The sequence below is a fragment of the Gavialis gangeticus genome, unplaced genomic scaffold (genome assembly GCF_001723915.1).
Source record: "Gavialis gangeticus isolate Ggan-Ray unplaced genomic scaffold, GavGan_comp1, whole genome shotgun sequence".
Lineage (NCBI taxonomy): Eukaryota > Metazoa > Chordata > Crocodylia > Gavialidae > Gavialis > Gavialis gangeticus.
The window spans coordinates 22,581,620-22,596,252 of record NW_017729027.1 but is presented as its reverse complement, the minus strand read 5'-3'; the positions used below and the strand labels follow the sequence as shown (position 1 = coordinate 22,596,252).

Here is a 14,633-nt window from a genome sequence, read left to right as displayed (position 1 = left end):
CCACTCTTCTTGAACTCCCCTCCCCCTGGGGTTATGGTCCCTTAGGGCCTGACTGACAAGCCTCCTGATGAAAGACTGATTCAGTTCAGGGATGTAGTGGCCTGTGCTCACAGACTGAATATAGATCTGAGTTCTGTCTGCTCCAAACCTACTTCCATGCCAGAATTGTCTCTTAAATTCTTGTTAGAATTTTGCTTGAACCAGCTGGAAAAAAAAAATTAATATCACATTAACCTGGGGGAAATAATTACTGATTTTTTGAAGGAAAAAACCCACAGAATTCCAGTGGAAATAGAGTGTAAAGCTACTGTAAACTCTTTTTAAAATCTTCTTCTGAAAAAGATGCTAAGTTAAAAAAGTGAAATTCAGTAAGTTATAGAATCATAGGAAAGTTGGACTGGAACAGACCCCATCTAATCCAGACCCCTGCTGAAGTAAGCATCATCCATCAGTAAACCATCTCAGCCAAGTGTCTGTCCAGCCTACTATTGAAAATTTCCAGGAATGGAGATTCTATAACTACTCTAAGAAGCCTGTTCCAATCTTTGACCACCCTCATAGTAAGGAAGTACCTCCTAATCTCTAACCTAAATTTCATCTGCTGAAGCTTGAGGCCATTGTTCCTAGTCCTGTCCCCTACAGCCACAGAGAAAAGCTCATCTCCATTCTCTCTTTAACAGTCTTCAGATATTTGAAGATTGTTATCAAATCCTCTCATATTCTACTTGTCTCCAGAATAAAAAACCCTAGTTCTTTCAGCCTTTTCTCAAAAGTCATGCTTCCAAGGCCTCTAATTATTTTGTTGCTTTGCACTGGACACTTCCCAATCTGTCCACATATTTCTTGAAGTGTGGTGGCCCCAAAACTGTACTCCAGTTGAAGCCTCACCAGTGCTGAACAGAGTGGAAGAATAACTTCCCTTGATCTGCTAGTGACAGTCCTGTTGATACAACCTAGTACACAGATGGCCTTTTTTGCAACAAGACCATGCTGTTGGCTCATATTCAGTTTATGGTCTACTGTAACCCCCAGGTCCTTTTCTGAAGTACTACAGCGTAGTCAGTCACCACCTCCCCCCCACCCCCAGTCTGTATTTGTGTGTTCAGTTATTCCATCTTAAGTGCAGGCTTTGCATTTCTCCTTACTGAATTTTATCTGGTTGATTGTGGACAATTTTCCCAGTCTACCCAGATTATTCTGGATCTTGGCTTTGCTCTCCAGAGTGTCTGCAAGTCCATCCAACTTGATGCCATTCACAAATCTGCTAAGGCTGAACTCAATCCTATCATCCAAATCATTAATAAAGATATTAAACAATACTGAACCCAGGACAGACCCTTAAGTAATCCCACTTGATACCTCTTCCCAACAAACACTGATGATCATATTGAGCATATTTGTTGAGCATGATGATCCAACCAGTTATGTACCACCCCTACAGTACTTTCATGTACTCTTCTTTTCCTTAGCTTGTTATGGAAAATGCTGTGGAAGACAATGTGAAAAGCCTTGCTGAAATGAAGGTATATCACATCCACTGCTCTTCCTGCATCCACAGAACCTGTTACTTTATGATGGAAGGAAATCATGTTGGTTTGGCATGATTTGCTTGGTGAATCTATTACTGGTTGTTCCTGATCACCTTGTTCTCCTCTTGGTGCTTCACAATTTAATTTATTTGATAGTCTCAATGATCTTTGAGGACATACCGCATGATCTTTCCAGGTATTGAGGTCAGACTTGTCTGTAGTTCCCTGGATCCTCCTTCTTCACTTTCTTAAAGATGGGCACTATATTTGCCCTTTTCCAATCTTATCTGACCCTGGTGACTTGAAATCTAGATTCTTTAAATAATCCCTAACCTGTTCTGCTGCTATGCTAGGCTGCTTGACTCCATCCCTAGCTTTGCTGTCTTACTCATGACATGCTTGTAAAATGTCTTTTATATCTCTTGCCAGCTGCCTCTCAAATATGCTTTGGCTTTCCTAATTTTCTCCCTGAATGTGATCCCCCATGTGATACTAAAATACTCTTCCCTAGTACCATGACCGCATTTCTATTTTTGCAAGATTCCTGTTTGAGTTTCAACTCATTGGAGACACTGCTGCCTAGCCAGACTGATCTCCTGTTGCAATTCTCATTCTTCTGTTGTATCAAGATAGATTCCTCCTCAGAACTCAGAAGGGCCTTCTTAATGGAGGCAGCCAGTGCTCCTGGACTCCTTTTTCCCTCAGACTTGCCTCCCAGGGGATCTTGCTAAATAGTTGTTAAGGTCTGCATTTCAGAAGTCCAGTGTCTTTATTGTCTTCTTCTTCTCTCCCCTTAGCTCTTGAACTTTGTTGTCATTTGGCATGTCTACATGTGACATAGTATCCGTGGGCAAAAGCCATGACACTGCTGCTACGTTGCCTTAGCAATGTGCTCCCTAACTATAGCATGTAGCTATGGTGATGTAGCAGCTAAAAATGACCATGTGCTACCAGCGCAATACTAAATGATAGCACAGTAACAACAGCACCATAGGGGCATGTGTAGACATGTTCAGGGTCACCCAAGGTAGCTTCCATCTTCACATTCTCAATCAAGTCCTTCTTTCTGAGCAGCAAGCTGATAAGTGCTTCTCTGCTTGTTGACATGTTTACCATCTTTAGCAAAAAATTATCTCCAACGCACACCAAGAATTTGCTGGACTGCTTGTGCACTGCCTTCCAAACAGATGTCCTGATAATTGAAGTCCCCCATGGGAACTAGGCCCTGCAGTCTGGAAGCTTCTGTTAGTTTTTTGAAGAAGGCCTCATTCACGTCTTCTTCCTGATATGGTTGCCTATACCAGATGGCCATCATGGCATCTCCCTTGGTGCTTTCTCCTCTGACCTCTTCTCAGAGGCCTTTCAATAGGCTGACCTTCCACTTCGTACTGCACCTTAGGATATATGTACATCTCCTTTGTATATAGGGCAGGACCCCCTTCTTTTTTCCCTTCCTATACTTCTTGAATAAGCTGTGACCATCCTTGACCATACTCTACTCATGTGGACTATGCCACCATATCTCCATAATCCAAATTACATCATAATTCCTCAGTTGTACAAGGACTTCCAATTCTTCCTGTTTATTCCCAGTGCTTCTTGTGTTAGTGCATAAACCTTTAAGGTATCTAATTGGTTATCCTGTCTTCTCACTGACAGCATTGCTAAGATTTCTACTATTTCTTCCCTTTACTACATTCTATCCAAGTCCCATGGCTCTTTACTTCCTTCTTGGCTTCTCTCTTCATCCCCTATTAAACTTAGTGTAAAGCCTTTCTCACTATGTTACCAAACCTGTAGGTGCAAACACTACTTCCTGTCTTTGTCAGGTGGACCCCATCTATTCCCAATAGTCCATCTTCTTGGAACACAAAGTAACTCAAAGTAAACCTTAAAACTCACATGCATACATGTTGAACAATAGCTTATGAATCCTGGTAGTTCTATACTTTAAAATATGTATTTCTCAAGAAAAAGCTACTATGATTTGTCCTTAGATCATTGTCATCTTCCAGACTATGAAACAAATTAAATCTTAAAATGAAGAAGGCTCTAAAGTATGTCCATGCATTTATTACATTCTTTTGATTTTCACTCTTTTATCTGCTGACAGTGCTAATATTGATAAAGGTAGACACTGAAATTAATATGATCCATTGACTTTAGATGACGAGGGAAATAATGAAAGGAATGCAAGGAAATTACAAGATTTCAACATACTTACACTAAACTAAAATGCTGCAACTTCAGACGTTGTATGGAATGAGCTGTTTATTTGGGCAGACAATATAGTAAGCTCAATACAGGGCTTGTTAAATATGCAATAATGGTGCTGAGTTGTTCATTGTAAAGACCTTACTCCCTTTGCATATTTTAAGAATTTTTTTTGCAGCAATTGAGATGCCGAGACACAGTGTCAAGTAGAACAATAAGCATGCAGGAGAAAATATAACAATATAGGATGGGATTCTGGATCAGTGACTAAAAAATAAAGCACACTGATGAATAGCAAAAAGGGGGACAGTAATTACACCAGAAGCAAGAACTCTTTTCGTGTGGAGAGTATTTGAAAATATACTATTATGAATGAGCACTGGAACAAAACAGATGGCAACTGTATTATTACTTATAAATAAAAATATTTAGTAAGAGAGAATTAAAGTTGTAAATAAATGTGCATGAATTTTAAAACAACAATTCAGAACATTATCTTAGACCTAGATTACATCTAGTTGAGGTATTCTTTGGACTATCATTAAACAGAGTAGTCCAACAGTTATTATAAGCCAGTGTTATGGTTCCTTGATATTGCTGTTGGCTGGGAACTAGGTTTGTCTCCTGCATGTTATAACAGCCTAGTGCTGTTTAGCTTATGACTGGCTACTTATGGTTTAGGGGAACAATTAGACCAGCCATTGATCAGCTGGGTTGCCCCAGCCCATTCCCTCAGGACACGCTCCCTTTCTGGAATTCAAGCCCAGAACCAAACTCAATGCTTTCCCTTAGTTCCAGTACACAGAGCAATTCTTGCCTAACTGCATAATAAGATTTACAGCAGCTTTAAGCTTGCAGATTGGCTCAGAACGTCTGTATTGGAACAGAGAATTGGAGTCATTATATTTACAGTAAGAAAACATTTGAAAGAAAGAAAATTAAATTAAGAAACCATAGCTGTCCAAACCTGACTGTAAGCAGAGTGAGTCAGAGAAAGGACTGGATGGAAATTACGGATCTCCGAATTTGTCTCTTCCTATCATGCTGTTCTCTACAATGCCCACTATTGTAGTACCTAAGTACCACTAACAGGAAATGAGGGACCAGAGCTTCTATAAGTACATCTAGCACCTATGGGACCATTAGATTTTGTGTTTCTATTATCTCTTCAGAATTTAGTTCTCCTGGTAAATCAAACATTTTCCGGTAGTTAGAATTGTACCTGTATCTGTGTCCTGTAAAATGCTCTTTCATAGATATACTTTATCTATTGTGACCAAGAGAATTGCAAAAATACTTTTAGGCCCTCTAGAACCTTTCCCAGCATTAGATTCTTGGTTCATAATCTAATCAGAGAAGTACATTACAGCTCCTCTCTTTCAATTACATGGACTGGTTCTACCTGTCTGAAAATCCCTGCACATCTCAGGGTCCAGAGCTACCACATACAGGACATGGAAACAGTATGGGCCTAGAAAAAGAACAGATGTACCATTGGCACTGGATTTATGATCCAAATACCTTGTTCCAGGTGGAACCAAACCCTCAGACTGACCACAACTTTTCCATTCAATAATAGGCAAATGTTATTGATACACAGTAATAGCAGATAAGAATAATGTAGGCAAGCCAAACAAAATACCTGCCCTGCCATTCAATTCTATATCTACCAGTTTTAGGGCTGTCACAGAGAGAAGGTACATCTGGGCAGCAGGGTTGTGCAAAACAGCACCATTTTGTTTTGACTTCTGGTTCACTGTTTTGAAGGAACAGTGTTTCATTTTGTTCAATTCTTCAGCCCTCAGTTTGATTCTCCTGCCCCCACTTCAATTCCACAGCTCCCTGCCCAGCAGCGCTCAGCCACAGTGGCCCCAGCTCCCAGACAGCATGCAATGTCCTGCTGAGCTGCGCAGGTACCAGGTGTGTGTGTGGGGGTGATTCCCATCGCCCCCCACTGCCCCGTGCTGCATGGGGGGGGCTCTGCCACCAGCACCAAGAGGCCCCAATCACTGCTGCAGCCAGTGAGATGGGGCTTTTTTTTTTTGCTTTTTTTTTTAAGTGCTGGGAAGCTGGGACTAAGCAGGGGATGGGGTCAGGCAGAGCAGCCATGAAAAGAGATTATTAGGTATTTGAAGTGGGTATTTGTTCAAGGAAAAATGATTTTGAGGAGCTGGGCTAGTTTTAGATATAAGGTATTAATTAAAGAATTACATTGCTTCTAAGTATTTTATATTATGCTAGTTATACGTGTTAAAAAATAAATGATAGCCAATAAAATTCTATGGGCATTTTTAACATGAAAATGTCTTTGCATGCCCCTTAATTAACCTTTATAAAATGTAGTGACATTTAAATATTTTATATTATGAGGCTTACATCCTTCCATATTTCTTGAGAATTGAAAATAGATATCTAGAGAAGAAGGATCACCTTTGGATGGAATGCTGTAGGTTAAATTCTTTTATATTTAATTTTCAATAATGGATTATTGTATTTAGAGTAATTATAACAAAGTGCTGAATATGAATGAATACTCAAAACAGTTGATGATGTGAACCCTGAGGAGCTGATTCAGCAGCCATTGATGTTAGCAGAAGAATTCCCATTGATGATTGATGTCAATGGATGTTGGATTAAACCTAGAGGTTATTTTTTTTCTGATTTTATAACTCCTTTGGTCCTCACAGTGCACAATAGAATGTTGAATCATTTCCTTTCTTCCAATATAATTTTGCATCACTGAAGCCACTCTTCAGCTTTAGTATCTGCTTCAGTGGGAGAAGAATCATGCCATCATTTATGTACCATTTTGTATTTCTTTTTCCCCAACTCAGTAAAACACTAAAACACTTACGTAAATACTCAATGAAAAAATTGAATCCAAAAAGTGTACATTTTAATAATGCAAATTGTTGTTTATTTTATTGGTATAATTAGCTTTTTCTATCATGGTGATATGGGACTACTTCAGGAAATAAAACTTGTGCTTTTGGTGCTTTTCTTCTTTACATGTTGCAGAGAAAAAGCTTGAAGACTAAGTCTTAAAGGGATAAGTTTTCCATAGTAGGTTAAATTGGTGAAAATGCTATTCTATGCAAAAAAATTCACCAGCTTAATTTAACCCTTCACTCCCAAGAAATAATATTTAGTCTGGAACTTTTGTACTTACATATTTTTAAAAATCAATTTTATGTGAAGAAGTGTGGTCTTGTTAGTGTGTTGCAGCAATAGCTGTGACAGGAGCTCCTAAGCTTTGGCTGCCTGAGCTCCTATCCATGATTTTGGCTGCCTGAGCTCCTCAGTGGCTGCCTGAGTTTTGTATTTAAGGTAAACAGCCTTTAGAAAAATACTACTTAATGGTTCCTCACAACACCCAGTCAGAAAGACAAGGGAGCATTAATCTAGTTTTTGTCAGGGACTTACTGTGTGACCTTGAGTAAAACACTCAAGTTTTCAGAAGTTCTCAGCCCAATTACTTTAACTGAAGTCAATGATTGATTGATTGATAACTACATGCATTGTTTGTAAATTACTATAAAACAATTAGATAATTAACAGATTGTAGACAAAATTGCATGACTTCAGGAAAAACAGTACAGATTTCAGCTGAACAGACTCTCAACTAGAAACTTTAACCTCTGGGGATAAAGAAAAGAAATGGTAAATAAAAGGGAGGATGATGCAACATATGGAATTAAAAAAGAAAGTTCTCAGAACTCTTGTAAAACTAATTTTAAAATAATGTGTGATTTAAAAGCTGTCTAACTTTTAAAGATGGTTATGACTCTAGGTGTCATTCATGTGATTTGGTTAATGATAGTCAAATAAATAGGACAATCAAATATAATAAGTAACAGCTTGAGGCCAAAAAAGTGAGAAGGAATTATTCCTTTTCTGTTTAAGTTTCTAAAATGACAGAAGGAAATGTAACATTTCAAAAGCTGGCACACCTAGTTGGAAAGAGGCCATAGATTGCCCTCTATATAATGAAATAATACTATTCCTTCATTGTTGAGTAGAATATTTTAGGGGCCTTCCAGTTCAGATTTCCAGTTTGAACACAAACTGGTGACTCTGAGTCAGGTATTTACTTAGTGTAATTTGTTTATCTACAAGCTGTACACTAAGCCTGTTCTCTTGAAACAGAAGAGATTTAGAAAAGAAACCCTGTCAATGCCCTTAGCTGGGACCTCTGACCAGGCACCTTTCCCATGTCATAATAAACAGCTTTCTCGCTCTCTCCAGCCAAGGCTACGGATTAATTCACAGCACCTTGCACCATTCTCTAGCTCCTGAATTTAGACCCTGCTGACCCTCCAAATCTAAAACACCTTTGGATTGCAAGCCTTTAACCTTTCTGTTTTTAGGTACAAAAACTTGCTATTTTTTTCTATAATATGAAGAACAGTGAGTTAAAGTATGTGTCCCTTATTAGTCTCTGAGTATAGTGATGGCATCAATGATCGATTCCAATATTTACTGTTCTAATACAACTATATTTTACTGTTCTCTTGTTCCTAACATAGATAAGGAACAAGGAAAAACAGTGTGGTAATCTGCTGTCACGGTACTTTCCAATAAATGTTTACTCATATTCCAGAACCACTATACTGCACTCAAGAGAGACAAATCAAGAATAACTCAGGACTGAACAACAGTGCACATTGGTCCTTGGAAACTAATATATATCAGCTTGCACCACTATCTCCCTCCATCCTGTACTTTGATTAGTGTTATGTCTTTATGAGTTTTTAAGAAAGGGAATACCATGCTTTAAAAAGAAATTCATTATTAAGGCTTCACCTACACAGTTTTTGTACTAGTATAATTAGTTTAGAAGTTATTTTTTACTGATCTAGTTACATTGGTACAACCTCTAGAGTAGATACATGTACTATTGTATAAATATTCTTAAATACATAAGCTAGCTACAGACATTCAAAAAGCCCAAGGTGGAATTAATCATAGTTACATAGTTTTCTGTAACTGGCATAGTTTAGATCAGTAGTCTAGTTTATTTTCATTCCCATAATGAATAAACTATGCTTGTATGGATACATTTATATCAGTGCAGTGTAACTGTGTCTTTACCAAAGGGTTTGGACCATTTTATTGGTATTGGTGAACTTCTGTGTGGGTAAAAGACCAAAATACCTTTACTGCAATATATTAAATGTATTATATATTAATGTCAAAGCATTAAAATCTTGAGGCAAACCTCTTTATGGGGCTTTTGCTTTTGTACAAGACAGATGTTACTATCACACCTATTATATATCTGAAGTTAGTCTTCCAGTGTTAAAGAGTTAAGTAATACCACTGTAATAATATGTTCTAATCCTAGGTTTAGGAATTATTTTCTATTTGTACATTCTTTACTGCATTACAGAATAACCCATATGTCACTTTGTCTCTTTCCCAGTTTTATGATGTTATTTCTAATATATTAATTTACTTGAAAAAAATTGTGCTAAAGTGGAAACATCATCCATGAGCAAACCTAAAAACAGTCCCATAAAATTTCAGTTTGGTTGCTTATCCAAATCTTTTATGCATTTACATGGATGTTATGGTTTTGGAAATATGGCTTTTAAGAGATTTCCAGTACTCCTGATTTTAGCTGGACTAGAAATATAACACTAATATATAGCAGAATAATTCAGCATTTTACCTGTCTTGTGCAAACTAAAACAAAAGAATGTACAGACTCAGGAAAATTTGGAAAGACTAATTGTTAACTATGTATGTTGGATCTTCAGAAAAATTGAGATTACCACCTACTAATCTCTGAATACTAATACTGGTAATACTGCACCTGTGACTACAAGTATGATTGGAATGAATGGTTTAGTAATCTGACCCTGTCTGGAAAAAATTACTTCAGCTCTTCAATGTTTTAATCTCTGGATAATGTCTTATAATAGCGGTAGGCAATGCAGTTCAAAAGGCCATCACTAAAACAATCATTTGCAATAATGACTTAATGGCATGAACTTAGTGGTATGAATGGTATTTGTTATATGCTTGAGTTTAATTTGACTTTTTTTATTTCCTTGATTTTTTCAGAACTTCTTTCAAATAGTTAGTAATCTCCTAGATGAAGAGAACAAGGAAAAATGGGAAGATGCACAACAGGTAAGACTTGCTTCTTTTGTTATTCAGTTAAAAAATTACAAATTATGTGGATAGAAAGCATTTACTGTATTGCTGAGTAGGAGACCATACCTCAGTGTAGTGAGGCTTGTTAAATTAGGAAATACCTTTTTTAAAAATATATTGTAAAAGCTAGGATAAAGCATGTTGTGCTGTCAATGTAACAATGAATGGAAAAATGTTTTGAAATAATCAGGCCCAGATGGAAAAGGATTTTTTTCTTGCCTGCTAACTACTGGACATCAAAACTATTTTATGATCATGAAAACACTTAGAGACATGTCACACGTTAAATGTAGACTATATTAACTGTCCTTAAAATATGAGGATTCGCACATTCAAGAAGTAAAACACATTCTAAGAATGATTGTATCGTAGCAAAATTAGGACTTTCCATGGGAAGAGTATATCCAGATAATATAAAGTAATACTTGTTCAGCTATCATCAGACTTCTCCAAGGAGATTACAGAAGTTCGAGACTCCGGTGCAGTGCTGGGGCTGACACTGACAATCAAAGACCTGTGCGCATTAAAGCTTGTAGTAAACATTGCCACGGAACTAATCAGAACAAATTCTGTCTTCAACACTAAACAGATTTAACATATACTAAGTGTCTTATATGCCAAGACCTATATTATAAGCAGTTTCATTTTGTTCCATGGGATAATTCCTGATGTTTGCAGACTTGGAAAATATGCGCTGTAACTGAAATGACTGAGTATTACTTTTTGTTGACTAAGTGATTTCACTTATACAAGGGTGTAGGTTGTAGCCATGTTGGTCTAAGGACGTAGGCAGACAAGGTTCTTTGGGTAAATCTGATATCTTTTATTATATCAACTTAAATAGTTGGAAAAAAATTTTTAGCAAGCTTTCGGGTTTAAAAACCCTCCGTCAGGCTGAGGAAATCTCTGCATTTGGTATGTGCTTTTCCTGGTTGGAATGAATAGTAAAGAAGCCAGAGGCTGGGCTAGTAAGCATGTGAGACAGGCAATCAGTGAAGATGTAAATTGAGGAGTCAGTGGGCGAGAGACAGGCGGGGGGGAGGGGAAAGAAGTGGGATGAATGTAACTATTAAATAGTGGAGAGGTACCTGGAAAGTCAGATGTCAGGCAGGTTATAATGTGTCATAAATCCAATGTCTATATTTAGTCCATGATTTTTTGTATCCAGGAGGTTGATGAAGTGGAGTTCATAGGCTCGTCTCTGGGAAGTAAGTTTCCGTTGAGGATTAGAACTGAGAGATTGGAGAAAGAGTGGTTTTCTTGTGAGAAATGTGCTCCCACCGGTAATTGGATATTCTTGTCTTTGATAGATTTCCAGTGTGCATCATTCTGGTGCGCAGTTATTGTTTGGTTTCTTCTACATATTTTCCATCAGGGCATTTGGTTCATTGTATGAGATATATTACACTTCTGGAGGCACAGCTGTAAGATGCAGGGATGCTGATGGATCTGTTGTGGGATGTAGTAATTGTGGGGGTGGTGGAGATGTGTTGACAGGTTTTGCATTTCTTGTCATGGCATGGTCTGGATCCATTTGGTGTGTTCTGGGCCTGAGGAAGTTTGATTCTGGTGATGAGGTTAGTGAGGTTCGGTGATTGTTTGAAGGCTAGGATGGATGGTCCTGGGAAGAACTCTTTAAGAATAGGGTCTCTTTCTAGTATGGTGTAACAGGACCCCTCTTTGGGGTCCATCCACTGGTGGCCCTGCCCACCTGTTATGGGCTGACTGCCCACCTTCTCGCCTGCCATGCCTTGTTGTTAATTGATTAATAGATGTAATTAAGCAGGAGGCTGCCCATTTTCTGCCCTGATGCTAGGGGGCACTATCTGTGGCTCCGTTCCTCCCCTACACTGCAGCCCAAGCCTTGCAGATGGTATTTGTAAATTCCTCTTTATGTCGGGGTCTAGGCCACTGTGGGTCTACCTCTTTTTTCTAGCTAGGCCTGTGAGTCAAAAAACAACCCACTAATCAGGATTTGGCTCCCAGGCTCCAGCTCTCAAAAAAAAAAACAACCCTCACTCGGGCTCCTGCTCCCCTGTGGTGCTGGGGTCCACTCATCCCTGAATATTGTGCCTTCTCTGGTGCTGGGGTGATCTCATCCCCAAATATTGCACCCTCTCTGGTGCTGGGGTTGGCGTGTCCCAAAATGCTGCGCCTTCTCTGGCGCTAGGGTCCTCACGCTGCCATGGGTCCCCTATGAGGCCTCCTCCATCCCCTAATAGCCTTACCCAAGCCACCAGTTTTAAACAGGAAACAAAACACAAGCCCCTGGCCTATAACATAAATTCAAGCTCCCCATCTATAACATCATCCAAGCCACACCCGGGGTGCTCCAGCCCTCACCTGTACCAGAGGCTGTATCTGCAGTCAGGCCTCTCCCCTTTGGTTGCTCTGGGAGTGCTTCTTCCCCCTTGGCTGCTGTCAGGGAACTGCCATCCTGGCCTCGGCCCTGGGGTTCATATGCGAGCCAGGCCCTGCCTCTTCCGGTCACCTGACCGGCTGGCAGGGCTTGAGCCTTAACCCCTACTTGACCGGCCGGCCATGACTGGAAGGTTCTGGGCTTAAAGGGGCCACCCTGTCTCTTAGTAACAGTATTAGGGTTCCCTGTTAAATATGGATTGCAATTGTTTAAGGATTTTCTGTATGGGTTTGAGGGAGGGGTGATATATCATAACACAGTGTGTGATTCGTGGGGGGTTTTCTTCTGTATTGCAGCGATTCTTCACATGGCATTTCTTTCAAACATGCAATCTATCTCTCTGGAGGAGTGTCCTTCTTGGGTGAAAGCCTTTTTAAGATTGGTGAGGTGGCAATTCTGAGTGTTCGCCACAGTGAAAATTCAGTGGTATCTGAAGGCTTGGCTGTATATCATAGCTTTCTTGGTGTGCTTAGGGTGATTGCTGATTTTGTGCTGAGTAGAGGGATGCTGATTCTTGAGTTTCTGATGGAACTCAGAGATTGCAGGTTTTCAGTCCAAATGATGAAGAGGTCATTGATATATCTTAAGTATAGCAAGGGTTTGATGGTACAGTCCTTGAGAAATTCTTCTTCCAGGTAGCTCATAAAAAGGTTGGCATACTGTGGGGCCATTTTAGTGCCCATAGCTGTGCCAGTGGTCTGAAGGAATTGTTGGTTATTAAAAGTGAAATTGTTGTGTGTGAGGATGAAGTGGATAAGGTCAGTAATATCTTTGGGTCTATACTCTGAGTTGTAGTCTTGCTCTTCTAGATATGTAAGGCAGGCGTGGATGTCATCCTGGTGTGGGATGTTGGTATATAATCTGGTAACGCCCATGGTGGCTAGGAAGGTGTTGCTGAGAAGGTGGACTATGTTTTTAAGTTTTCATAGGAAGTCTGTAGTCTTGGACAAAACCTGCACTTTGGGTGACAAGCAGTTTTAGGATTGATTCAACGAAACCTGATATTTCCTCAGTTAGGGTCCCATGTTTGGAAATGATAGGTCTGCCAAAGTTCCCTGGTTTGTGGATTTTAGGGAGCATGTAAAAAGATCCTGGGTTGGGCAGTGGGGGAATCAAGGTCTGTAATTTTTCTTATAGTTCTGATGGATATGATTTGATGGTATTTTTTAGTTTCATGCTGAATAGGGGAGTGGGATTTTCTTGTAGTTCTTTGTAGTAGGTGGTATCAGAGAGTTGTCTGTTGGCTTCCTTTATGTAGTCTTCACAGTTTAGGATGACTATTGCTTCTCCTTTATCTGCTGGTTTTATTAGTATTTGGTGGTTAGATCTTAGAGATTCTATGGCCTTTCTCTGTGGTAGAGAGAGGTTGTTATGGTGGCATGTGTTGTTGATTATTTAATTGTTCATTCTTTCCCTGAAGCAGTCAAGGTTATAGTTTCATTCACTGTGAAGTGTCCAATCTGATGTTTTTTGGGGTTGAAATTTTCCTCAATGTTGTTAGAGGATGAGTTGTTGTTGGAAATGGATTAATTTTGGTTCTGGAAGTATTCCTTGAGGCAGAGGCATTGGAAGAATTCTTCTACTTCTCCACATTCAAGTATTTTATTAGGGTATTTTTCTGGACAGAGATTTAGGCCTTTAGAAAGGACAGATTTTTCAGTTTTGGTAAGCGTGTGTGGGGAAAGATTGATGATATTTGAGGGTTTGTTGCTGCATTCAGTTTCATCAAGTCTGAGGTTAAAATGTTGTACAGGCATACCTCGTTTTATTGCGCTTCACTTTATTGCGCTTCGCAGATACTGCGTTTTTTACAAATTGAAGGTTTGTGGCAACCCTACGTCGAGCAAGTCTATCGGCGCCATTTTTCCATCGGCGCCATTTTTCCAACAGCATTTGCTCGCTTTGTGTCTCTGTGTCACATTTTGGTAATTCTTGCAATATTTCAAACTTTTTCATTATAATTATATTTGTTATGGTGATCTGTGATCTTTGATGTTACTATTGTAATTGTTTTGGGGCGCCACGAACAGCGCCCATATAAGACGGCGAACTTAATCGATAAATGTTGTGTGTGTTCTGACTGCTCCACCGACCAGCCATTCCCCCATCTCTCTCCCTCTCCTCGGGCCTCCCTCTTCCCTAAGACACAACAATATTGAAATTAGGCCAATTAATAACCCTACAATGGCCTCTAACTGTTCAAGTGAAAGGAAGAGTCGCACGTCTCTCACTTTAAATCAAAAGCTAGAAATGATTAAGCTTAGTGAGGAAGGCATGTCGAAAGCCGAGACAGGCCAAAAGCTAGGCCTCTT

General features: G+C 39.3%; 1 protein-coding gene across 4 annotated transcripts in view; it reads left to right on the top strand.

The window, feature by feature from the left end:
* ADGRB3 (adhesion G protein-coupled receptor B3) overlaps positions 1–14,633 on the top strand; it is a 941,101-nt gene that overhangs the window by 468,545 nt on the left and 457,923 nt on the right. For all 4 annotated transcript variants that reach the window (XM_019520508.1, XM_019520507.1, XM_019520505.1 and 1 more), the window contains one exon: positions 9,810–9,878. In XM_019520508.1, coding sequence (XP_019376053.1) covers positions 9,810–9,878 — 69 coding nt within the window. The remainder of the gene's footprint in view (positions 1–9,809; positions 9,879–14,633) is intronic.